The sequence below is a fragment of the Zosterops lateralis genome, assembly GCF_965231275.1.
Source record: "Zosterops lateralis genome assembly, chromosome: 7".
NCBI lineage: Eukaryota > Metazoa > Chordata > Aves > Passeriformes > Zosteropidae > Zosterops > Zosterops lateralis.
In genome coordinates, this window is record NC_139767.1 from 7,579,975 (window position 1) to 7,591,993 (window position 12,019).

Genomic DNA, 12,019 nt, shown 5'->3' on the forward strand with positions numbered 1-12,019 from the left:
TTTTGAATTTTGAAGGCTACTAGTGAGGACTTGGATAAGATTCAGATGGGCAAACTCATGGACAGTACAATCACTAAAGGATGGTTCCCTTCAAAATGATGTTAAAAATTTCATCAAAGACGGTAACAGCATTTCCAAGATATCAAATGTGAGGAGAGGTATTATTAAGAAACAATCTCAAGAGTTCCAGAAGAGAAAACTTAGGGTGGTGAAACAGCTCTCACAGACAGTAGAAAATGTCAGTATTATCATTAAGACCCCAGTCTTAATTAAGACTCAAAATAAAGGGCATTTCTAAACATTGTTGGATGCCAGTGAAAAAACTAGGCCCACAGAGAAATGGGAAGTCTGCCTTGAAATAACAAAGCACAGATTTGAGTTAAGAGCTGGTTTAGGAAGTAATTTTTTAAATTACTACTAAAAAATCCCTGATTTGATGTCACATCTGAAAAGAAGATGCATATTTGTTTATTCTGCTTTGTGTGATACCTGCCAACTTTCAGTCACTCAGTGACTCAAGAGAAGCTGTTTTTTTCTTCTGTACCTTACTGTTAGTAGCTGCTATATTTCAGAAGGAGAGACAGATAGAGGTGGGAGAAGCAGCTGTCATTTAACAGAAAAACACCTTTTCCCCCAGGTACTGTGCAAAACCCCATTGGAATATACTGTACATCCAGGTTCTAGGGGCACAGGAAGCTGCGGAGGATGAATTCCCTTTTGGGTTTTTGGACACACACTCCACTTCCAGCCTCTCTTACAGAACAGGGCTAATGTGGTCTTACCACTGCACCAGGCATCAGTCCCATCTGACTACCAAGTCCAGACTTCTCATCCAGTCCTGCCATCTGAGCTGCAAAGGGCTGGAAAAATCAGATGGGTGATTTTAGCTGTAAGTCATTGTGATGGTTTGTAAGGTAAAATTCCATGCAGTCACATCATTATTTGCCTTGCTTTTGCAGTGCTAACAGCTAAATTCTTGGTTTAATCACTAAAACAAAATTTGTCTTTCCTATAATTTTGAGGTGTTTAAAGCTCCAAAGACCATATGAATACATTATACGCTTACTATTCTATTTCCACTTTAATATTAAAGAAGTGCAAAATGACCTAAAAAGAAGAAAGCCTCCCACTAAATTAATCATGCTTTTTCATGACCTACAAATCTAAACCAAAACTGCCATATTCCTTCATGTCCTCTAAGGTTTCCTTTTTTTCCCCACTTACCATGCTTCAAGTTCAGAAATATCTTAAGATAAATAGAAATGTAGCTGAATTCATAATGACAATTTAGAATTTTTAAGCATCTGCCTTTTATCCAGCAAAGCTGAGAGCCACTGCTGTTCCTATCAATTCACAGAGACCAATGAGCTAGAGAAGGGAGAAATTTCAGTGCCCTCCTTCTAATGCAAACACATAGTTGAAATCCAGAGTGTCATTTTCTTCATTCAGAGCCAGAGCCTCATTCATGGCAGACCAGAGCTTAAAGGGGCTGAGAACAATCAACAGCTCAAACGTGGATTCAAATCTCCCAACATTTACTGTTAGCTCCTGATTAGATTCATCCCCAAACACATTTTCTAAAGGCTGGAGATTGCCTGAGCTCAGAGACAGAAATACAAACAACAAATGTCTTAGATTTCCAGCCACACCTTGCTTCCATATTTTCTGTGGAATTCTGAATAGGATAACAGTCTAGCACCCATTCTGGTGCTTCTGTGATTCTAAGAGATTCCAGTGTGCTGAAGATATTTACTTGAGCTGAGTCTGCTGGATTCAGAACTGCTGGGAAATGTGGTTAAGTCATGAAATGCTGCCCAAAGTTGCAAGCTACTGGCCTAAGATGAATATTGCAGATTTTTGTCACTATAACTATTGTTTTCAGTAACATCTCAGGAACAATGGAATGAGAAATCAAAACAGGTGTCAAAACAGCAATAAATGTGTAACTGAATGTACCTGAAAACTTCAAATATGTATTTCATTATCAACCATAGTTACTGTCCAATAGAAGGGGGAGGACAAAAAGAAATTTTGCAGAATACCTTGTCTGTATCTGTGGCTGGTTGGCATTGCTTTCAGAAACAACTTCTTACCTTATCTTCTCAGTGTTGGTCTGAATAATTCCAGCAAGAAGTATATCCAACCACACTTTAGTTTCTCTCATTGACTATTTATAATTCATCTATATTAATTTTTACTTTTCTATATTCCTAATTTGGTGTACTCATTTCCTCTGTACTGCTGCTCAGACCCCTTGGCTGGTGGAAATAAAAGAACCCTTGTGGTGGTTCTAGGTTAGGGCAGTTTGGCTTTGCTAGATGCTAAAATCTGCTGTGAAAGGTGCATCCTTTCCCAGGTTTCTCACATTCAACCTGTCCCAATTTTTGGCAGAATTTGCAGTTCCACTACCTGCTGCCCCTCATGACTGGGAGACAGGAATTGTGGGCACAGCATTCCATGTCACAGAACCAAAGGCAAGTCAATGGATCTGCTTCAACACTCCACCTTCAGCTAGAGCAAATGTAAAACTTACCCTGCTTATTCCATCTGGTCCTGGGTGAGTGGGGTGCCCTGGAGGACCAGGGTCACCAGGCTGGCCAGGGATACCAGGTTCCCCATCAATCCCTTGAGGACCACGAGGACCCTACAAAGAAAATCAGAAATGCCAGCAGTGTGCAAAGGTATTCACTGAAATAATTGTAACTGGCAAACACCTGCCTCTTTGGGATAAATCTGTATTTATACAGGAAGTTCTTCAAAGAAACAATGTCCCTAAAGCTCTTTTCCCACCTTCAGATCAGAAGGACTGACTGAAATCAATCATGAATCCAACACTTAGATAAACTGCAGTAATTTCTATCACAGGCTTTTTTTAGAAACTCAGGCTTCCTACCATTCCATACTAGAGTATACTATTCCTGAAAAACTCTTTGGCTTTGCACACTATACAGAACAAAGTTAATTCACTCCTAAAATGTGTACAGCTCAGATAAGTGTAAATATACACAGAGGCTTAGGAAAATCCAGAGTAATGCTGGATTTTTACAGCCTACTTGATACCATGAATGGTTTAGCCAGTTCATACCACTGTTGAATTCTCAACAAATTGTAATGGCAGAAATGCAGGGAAAGTTACCTGGTGTTGAAATCACCTCCACTAGGTATTTACAGAACAGGATAGAGCCCATCCTGTGGCTCTCATTTTAATATGGCTCCCACTTTTAATTCCTAAACTGCATTCAACTTCACTCATATAAGAACTAAAATTAAATATGGAGGCAGCTAATAGTACTTTAGTGGAATAAAATGAGTAGTAATGAGGCCAATACAGATGCTTCAATCATAAATACAGACTTTAAAGTGCTTGTTACTACTTTTTTCATTGGAATAAAATGCTTGACCAAGGCAAGGAAAAGTTTTGGACTGTGTAATGAGCTCTTCTGTTTTAAGGATCTTTAAATATAAAATTTTAGAAGCCTGGCTCATTGAGTCATCTTTTCAAACACAATTAACAATCACATAGATTTCTGGGATTTCCATGAGGTTGAGGACTGTGTCTGCAACACATTTCAGTGGAATTTCTGTCTGAAGTGGTATGGTTTGAACTAGTATGGTTCACAGAGGGAGCTGTGAATAGATGGTATTCTGAACAAATGAGAAGGTCTGTGCATGTTGGACGGAAGCAGAAGGTTTTAGCACAAAACATCATTCTTAAATACATCTATCTTACTTTTTTTTTTTTTCTCAAAACAAAAAGAAAACAAAGCTAAGCATTAGAGAGAAAAAAAAAAAAAAAAAAAAAAAAAAAAAAAAAAAAAAAAAAAAAAAAAAAAAAAACCACCACAGTTGCCCATAAAGAATTTGGCAAGTCTGTAGGATTGCCCATTTTCAATACCCACACAAGACACCTTAACAGAATCTAATAGAGAAAAACATCTTTTAAAATTTCTTTTCTAAAAAAGGACCTACTTTTTAGTCACCAAAACTCATGCTGCTTCAAGAGCAAAAGTGCAACTGCATACATCAAAACCAAAAAGTCATCAAAATGTATGTTTGTATTTGTAGGCAGCAAGTAACTAGTGGTACATAACCAGTTTAGTGGGGTTTTAATAAAATACTAATTATAATTTTATTTATTTTATAGTATTTATACGTTTATATGTATAGAAAAAGTCCTTTTGTTTTCTTTCACCAGGCTGAGGAGAGTAACGTTTAAAAAAAAAGAAAATAAATAAAGAAAAAAGCAAGAGCAAAAAGGAAAAATATTCTCACAAATGCCACGAGGTGGCACTATTTAAACACACAATTTTCTCATTCTGGCCCACCGCTGCTGCAGGTCAGGAAACAATTAAAGGTTTTGCTTGTAATAAAATAAAAGGAAAAAGCAGCTCATGGTAGGACACTCCCAAACTTCTATCTACTTAAACTGCTACTGCAAGTAAAATTGAGTGTAAATCCACATGGAAAGAAAAACATATGAATGGTTCTGAGGATGTCCAAGTTTATTTTCTGTCTTCAAAAGACCATTTGTTAACAACTAAAATGTCATCACGCTCCAAATTCCCCTTCCCTAAATGCATTCTAAAAATGCATATACAGCCATACTATTCTCTAGCTGTCTCTCACTGTTACACTAACAAAAAATCTGGTGTAAAAATACATTAATATTCCTGAATTCATTTTACATCCAAGGGTCTGGCTTTTGTAAAAGGTGGAGATCCACAGCAAGGTTGAGTTCTTTCTGCTCACTAGTCAGGAGGAGCCTGACTTTAAAGAACAACAAAAAACAATCTGAAGAAATAAATAAACAGCTTGGAAATGTGCTTAGTACATTAGTAATGTCCCCAGTCAGTAATGTATTTAACCAGATTAATTTTACAAAGGCAGTCTGTATAAGGTTATCTGCTCCATGAGGGTTTTTTTGGTTTTTTTTCATAATATAAACTGCAGGTGTGAGCTAACATTTCTTTTCCACAAGTAAAAATAAACCCCTGCACTAGAAGTCACTGTGTGTCTGAGAGATCTTGGTCTCAGACCCACACTCTGGCATACACACAGTTCATCAGAACCTCTGATAGAACATTTGTAAAGGACCTGACTGCTTCTCAATCCTTTATTATTCCTTGAAAGCAGAATAATAACCCGTGTCAAAAGGACTCAAAGCCATTTACAGCCTTCTGGAATTTTAGATGCTTGTGGCCACCACTCTGTAGAGACACAAGGGATGCATGGCAGGGAATCAGAGTTTACTTAGCAATACTGCACATTAGGAAAGCACTTCAGACACAGTCTCATTCAGAAAACACAAGTCAAGATTTCTCTGTGCATCCCAAGACTGCACAACTACTCCCAGAGTTCTATTAAGCATTTTGATACTCATTCTTCTGACAAATGTCTTCTGGAGATCTGAAGAGCAGCATTGGCTTGGGAAGCATCTCAAAGAGGCTGCACAATTCCTGCACTGCTTTAACAACGTCATTGCCAGCTACAGACAACAGGCACACACTGGAAACAGGGCAAGGGAGTCTGGTTTAGGCCTATGCCTAACCTCAATATTGGCTTGCTCTCCCCTGAGGGATAGGAAAATATCCACATTGAAATTACAATGATTCAACTCTCAAATCTGCTTTTAGCAGCTTCTGCTCTTCGACCTAGCTTTTTCAAAAGGAACATGTCATCTGGGGTATTTTCAAGCACTCCTTTTTGGCCTTTCTGTGGTTCTCCACATGCAGACATCGAAATTCCCTTATGAAGTCTTTATTTCCACTGAGCAATCCTGGTTACATTATTCACCAGCATACCAACAAATGTAGTCACATATTAACTCCTGCTAACTTCTGAGCTTTGTGTTTTCTGCAGAGCTCTGCAGAGCTCTGCAGAGCCACACAGCTCACACGGCTTCTGCTGCACAGCAGTCACCAGCAAACAGCCACTGAGCTCTAATCAAGGGAACGTGATGTTCCAGTTCTCTCTGAGAATGTTTGTTGGAAAAGTATGGCTTTGGTGGAATTACTGCTAAATCTCTGTCCATTTCTCAACATATTCAGGTTTCAGTCTACCCCGGCAAGGATGAAATAGAAATGTTTTCCTGTATGTTACCTGATTGCTGGAAAATACGAGGACAGTTTTGGTAACTCTAGACGACATAGAGACAGTTTAAAGCCATTTAATCTTTTGAGGTTGCTTCAGGTACTTTATTTCTGAGATATTTAATAACTTACAGGTCTTCCCTTTGGTCCTCGTTCTCCTCGTGGACCTTGTGAGCCTGGAGGTCCCTAAAAGAAAGACCAGAAATATTAAGTCTCTTTTAAACTACCTAAGGATTAATAAAGCTCTGCAAATATGAAATCCAATGCTTAGTTGAAAATTAATTTGTGGGGTTTTTTCCTACATCATCATGAAGAAAACAGCTATAATCACCAAGTATTCAATATTTCTTCTCAACTGTACATTGCCTGAAGGGATAGAACCATGATGCAGAGATCTACAAACTGGTCTCATCTCTCATGTGCTCCACAGGTTAATCCAGCAAAGACTTTCTGAATGCTGGAGGCTCTTCATGCAGAGTACAGATTTGAGACACCCTTTCTTCTAGTCAAGGACTGCTCTGTGCTCAGCCACAGCAATGGAGCATCCTGCAGCTACTCCTGCTCCTGCTTGGTCCCTGCTGGAGAGGCATTCCCCACCATCCACCTGGCACTAAGGGCTCAGATGTCCATGTGCTGCAAGCACACATCCATTTGATGCCTTAAGTTTTAGCTTTCAGATTCTGTGCCGCCTAGGGATGTAGATTTGAGCCTCTTATTAAGTGTCAGTAAGTTCTCTTCACAGAGTAGGGAGACAAAACAAATCCCTTTTCTGATGAAGACCAAGCAAAATGAGAACAAGTTTCAGGCCTAAAAGCATAAACAATGGATTGAAGAAGGAAAACAAGAAAGGTGATACCTCACAACCCAAAGCTGTAATTGTACAATTAAACCCCAATATGCAAATGGACCAAAACTTATAAAAGTGTGAGACCTTGTGAGCAGTGGTCCATTTGGTGACCATTCTAAGTCCACCTTGGGTGTAGCCCTGTCCAGGCTCTTGTGCTGCCCAAGGCATACCCTAAAGACCTTTTAATAAATATCTTCTTTGTTCTCTAGCTCTGTCCAGTCTTTGTTCCAGGTCAGCATTCCCAAGGCATCACAATGGCCTCCAAATGGGTTTTCTGCCACTGATCCCCACCCCTGAGGTCACCCCTAGTTTTCAATTTACCTCAGACAAGGCCTGTGTGAGGCAGGTTTCTCCTGCTTTGGGTTGGGGAATGCTTTGAGGTGTGGAATGGAGGCAAAATCCCGATGAAGCACCCAAAATTCTCAATCTCCAGCTATTTTTATGGTGCCTTCACAAGGCATCACATCCACTCCAGGCATGGGCTGACCTGACAATCATCTTCTCGCCTCTCCAAAGCCAGTGGCTCTGCAGATAATACTCACTGAGGTGTGGAAGAATCCTCCTTCACATCACTTTCACAACACAAACCAGATATGGCAGAAAGTGGCAAATGCCTCATCAGAGAAGCAGAAGATCAAAAAGTACTCACGGCTGGTCCCGGGCGGCCTCGTATGCCTGAAACCTAGAGTGGGGAATAGAAATTAAAGTCACCACATGTCATGGCTGCACTTGTCGTGACTGCACTACAGAAAATCAGTGATTGAAAAGCAAATAGCAAGGCAGGACATTAAAGTAGCAAAAAAGGACATTAAAAGGCTTTTCAGTGAAAGGGGAAAAAATGTAGTAAATATGATTTCCACAAATGTAGTAAATAAAATTTCTTTTTCCAGTTTGGAGTCTTTATTAGCAACACAAGCAAAATCTTAGAAGTATCACTGCTTCTCTAAAAAACATTAAATAAATAAGTGAATTACAATGATTTAGGCTCAATTTATTGATTATTTAAATCTGTTTGTGTTCACACTAGAAAGGAATAAAAAGATAATGACATTTTATTTCATCCCTTTCTAGATACTAATTTACCATTACGGTTCTACAAAAATCTAATCATAAAAATAAAGATGACGGCAGAAGAACTAACAGCTAACAGGTATTTATAATGCTATATATGTGAAGCAGCATACTGAATTCCACTCCTTTCATTCCTAGGCTGTATGGTTTTGTTGTATCTAGTTCATTACTGCAATTCTGCTTTAAAGCACAAATACATTCACATCTATAGTGTGCTGATGGATGAAGAAAATATTGACTTACAGGTGGCACTATTCCAGGTTCCCCTTTTTGTCCCTGTAGGAAAAACATATCAAAACATCAGATGCCAGAAAAGAAGTGCAAGTACAATTAACAGTACCAGTTTCACCAGTACCATCCCTGTGACTGTGATAAAAAGTAAGGCTTCCTTAAAAATACAACAAGACTAATTAAATTATCTGTGACAAATAATCCATATTACTTTAATGACCATGGACACTGATTAAATGAAGGCTATACATTAACATTATCCTTTAGGTGCATAACATACTGTCGGAAAGAATAATTAAACTAAAAAAAAGAAGAAACTTTTCTGTTAGAACTGCTAGAAAGTGCTAGAAAATACATTGGACTTTTGTTGATGGATGATTTGATTCATGTAAAATACAGAGCCTAGAGCAGCATTTAGATTCCATTTTTTCAGGATACTAAATCAAAATATGTATAATCAAATCCCTGGATATAGAAATCCATCTACAGCCGAGGGATAGAGGACAATGATATTGCAAAGCTTCCGAGTAAAGGACAACAGCAACTGACAATTGACTTTTCTTTGAGTTGAATGCGTTGACAATGATTACCTGTTACATCAAATAACTGGGTTTAGACCTATCAATGGTAACTGGTTTTTTAAGGAAAAAATGAGGACTTTGCAAAGATAAAAAATTTCCTGCCTTGCTTATCAAGTAATACATAATAAGGTGGGTACAATCCATTTATTTCCATAAACTACCTCTGCATGGAGAGTACTCAGTTTTTGTGAGTGCATGTACTGGATCATCTGACAGTTATTTCAGTTATTTCTTGCAGTTGCTTACTATCTGAGAAGCCTATTTATGGGAATGCCTTTTAATTTCTTTTTTTAAGAACAGGTCTTCCCTTTGTTTACTTGCACACAATGAGAGATGCTGCCCACAGAACCGTGGCTCTGGGCAAGGACACACGATTCCAGTGTTATCTCCTGCCCACTGGGCAGCTCAGCCCCAGCACAAAAACCAGCTGCAAGCTTTAACAGTTCAGCATCTACTGACAGAAAGGTCCCTTCCCTCAGCCTGTGGCACTGCTGGAGATGACACAACCAAACCACTCCAAGTGGAATTCCTTTGATGTAGACAGCAGGGATTTTCAGTCAAAGGATTCTCTATATTAAGATCAGGATTTCTGCCTGCATCCCAATGTCTTTTTCATGTGCACTGCAATCTCCCTAGCCACCAAGAAAAGCCAAGAGAAAGAAGTTTTTAACAGAGATTATGTATATCTTTTGTGATATGCTTCAAGTAGTTGCACAGAAGTCTTTTAATGGGAATAATACAATGCAAAAAAAAGTAAAGGAAATCTTACCTTTCTTCCTCTACCTATGAGAAAGGACAAAAGAAGAAAAGATAAGAAATTAGTGGTTTTACTCTGAGACAGAATACAGTAAGAGCTGAGTGAAGGTGTTGCAGCTAGAGCCATCCCTGACCCCGGATGCAGAGGGTATGGTGTATTGCTACAGGGAGCTGGGGGAGTTCCCAGGGACACATACACTCCCTGGTTCAGATGTGAAAAATCACAACACTTTGCAAAAATGTCCTCTAATTCTCAGCCTTTTTCCTCATTGCACAGAATAACAAAAAACACTTAGGGAAAGCAGAGTATCTTGTGGGGGGTTGTCAGATACTGGCCTAATGATTGACAGGAAGTGAAGGGGAGCTTTGCTACTGACTCCAACAATAACTATTGATGGATCCACAACATATTAGATGGTATTTTTCAGAAGACAGAGCTCACAGAGGGATTTTTGACCTCTTCTTTTTTAGAAAACACCCGCACTACTCTGAGCGTGCATTCAGAACCATATGCCCATAAAAATCCTTCAGAATATTTTATAAATACCTCAAATAACCATAAGGAATTTGGGACTGTATCCATACTGCTTTTATATTTTCTGGGTGTACCCTGCTGGTGTTGTCCCAATGCCTCCCAAAACAGAGCAGGATGCACCATCTATTTATTAATGGTCACCACATCTTGCTCCACTGCTCAATTACACAAGTCCCCGCCTTGGTCTTTATCACTACTTTAACCAATATTAAGCTGATCAATGGCAATTATATCTCCTGAAGAAATTAATTATTATACATTGAATGTAACTCTAATAATTCAATACTCAGTATTATGTAGTTTTAATTGCAAGGTAAAAATTTTTCTTTTAGGAAAATTGAAAATTCCTTTATCCAAGTCTCTCTAGGAAGAACTAGACTGGAAAAGACATAATCTTTAAGGTATATAACAGAAAATATGCAAATAGGGAGTCAATAATACTTCACACTTCTTTTATATCTCACAAAAGGATCCATGTTTTCACTCTGGGGAAACATTTTACATTTACGCAGTTTCTATTTATTAGAGGGCCCCTGAATTGAGTATTTGAAAGAATGCAATTATTATATATAGTTATGTATTCAATATATGTTTATCTTAATATGTTTATTATATATACTTATCTTTCAGTTTCAGATGAACCACAAAAAGGCCAGAATTCAACCTCCTCACAACATTACAACAGATTTCAGATCAACCTTTTAGCTGTAAAGCCATTTGGGATTATATCAGACTCACAGTCTAAAGCAAACTGTTTCAAGTCAGCTATGGGGCAGCCCAAGAGGGATGATAACTGCCAACTATCTACTATTTTCAGACTTAAATTTTCACCATAAAAGCAGCATTGGGAAATGAATATCACAAGCTTCCAGGTTCTTTGGTCTGTCTCTCCTTTCAAACTAGCAAAGGCTCTTACCAATGGTGGGGTCAAAGTCCCGTGGTGTGTGGGGACACACAGGGCAGCACTCTCCCGGGGGCACCTGGGGGTTCTCACACTCCAGCAGATCCTGACACTGGATTTCATCGCAAAGGATCGCTCCATTGTCACAGACACAGATTTGGCACGGGGAGGGCTTCCAAATGTCCCTGTTCAGGTACATCTGTCCATTCTGAGTGCAGGCTATTTCTTCACCATCTTCTCCTGGAACAGAGGAGAGAACATACAGCACATTTTCCAACCATGAAATCAAAGGAATGGGACTAGACAAGGACGGAGCACATCTGGAGATGACAAGCAGCATCAAGTACACAGAGAAACCACTGCACCAGCATAGCTGAAGCTGATGGCAAGGACTTTTAGGACAAGTGTCTTTCTTATCTTATCACCTTATTTTTTGATCAGAAAGAAGTACAATAGAGTCACCAATTCCCCCACAGTATCACTGGAACTTTGTCTCATGAGTTTTTGGATGTCATTCTGCTCAGCGGGGTGTCGCTACCACCCTGAGGTCCTCCTGCCAACTCCCTGCTCTGTAAGAGCTGAGCACAGAGAATTGGAGAGGTCTGACTGGGGACACCTCTCTGGAACAGCACAGGCTGCCTGCTCCCTGCTGGCTTACACAGCCATATGGGACAGGCTTCAACAGACACAGCAGCACTTGGGGAAAAGAAAAAAGATAAAAGCCCATTTATTGGCTGAGGTTTATTTATTGGTGTGGGGAATACCAGCACAGAGGAACAAATGTTATGAACAGGACAGTCAACCTCTGTCCAAAGGCAAGAGCAGCACCCACTGCAGCGGTATTTGGGCAGTGTCTCCAGCTGAGGGACAAGAGGCTCCTCACATGACTTACCTTCAGTTTTCATAACCCAGCACACACATGATACTTCCAGGGATACATCTGAACTACATACAAAATACCCCTTTGCATGTTTTAACCATACATAGAAAGATCATCCTTAGACACTA

At 39.3% G+C, this 12,019-nt stretch overlaps 3 protein-coding genes across 3 annotated transcripts in view; 1 reads left to right on the forward strand and 2 right to left on the reverse strand.

The window, feature by feature from the left end:
- Positions 1–8,279, reverse strand: part of COL5A2 (collagen type V alpha 2 chain) — a 45,343-nt gene extending 37,064 nt beyond the window's left edge. Inside the window, exons 1-5 of the mRNA XM_083865146.1 lie at positions 8,251–8,279; positions 7,586–7,618; positions 6,222–6,275; positions 2,534–2,644; positions 783–860 (exon numbers count right to left, since the gene is read on the reverse strand). Of these exons, the coding sequence (XP_083721272.1) occupies positions 783–845 (63 nt within the window). The 5' untranslated portion in view covers positions 846–860; positions 2,534–2,644; positions 6,222–6,275; positions 7,586–7,618; positions 8,251–8,279. The remainder of the gene's footprint in view (positions 1–782; positions 861–2,533; positions 2,645–6,221; positions 6,276–7,585; positions 7,619–8,250) is intronic.
- Positions 1–12,019, forward strand: part of COL3A1 (collagen type III alpha 1 chain) — a 467,081-nt gene that overhangs the window by 94,870 nt on the left and 360,192 nt on the right. The window lies entirely within an intron of this gene.
- The window catches only part of LOC310911759 (collagen alpha-2(V) chain-like), a gene marked incomplete at its 3' end in the record, with an annotated part of 55,342 nt that continues 48,683 nt past the window's right edge, over positions 5,361–12,019 (reverse strand). Inside the window, exons 2-7 of the mRNA XM_083865681.1 lie at positions 11,027–11,251; positions 9,589–9,602; positions 8,251–8,283; positions 6,222–6,275; positions 6,100–6,136; positions 5,361–5,485 (exon numbers count right to left, since the gene is read on the reverse strand). Of these exons, the coding sequence (XP_083721807.1) occupies positions 5,361–5,485; positions 6,100–6,136; positions 6,222–6,275; positions 8,251–8,283; positions 9,589–9,602; positions 11,027–11,251 (488 nt within the window). The remainder of the gene's footprint in view (positions 5,486–6,099; positions 6,137–6,221; positions 6,276–8,250; positions 8,284–9,588; positions 9,603–11,026; positions 11,252–12,019) is intronic.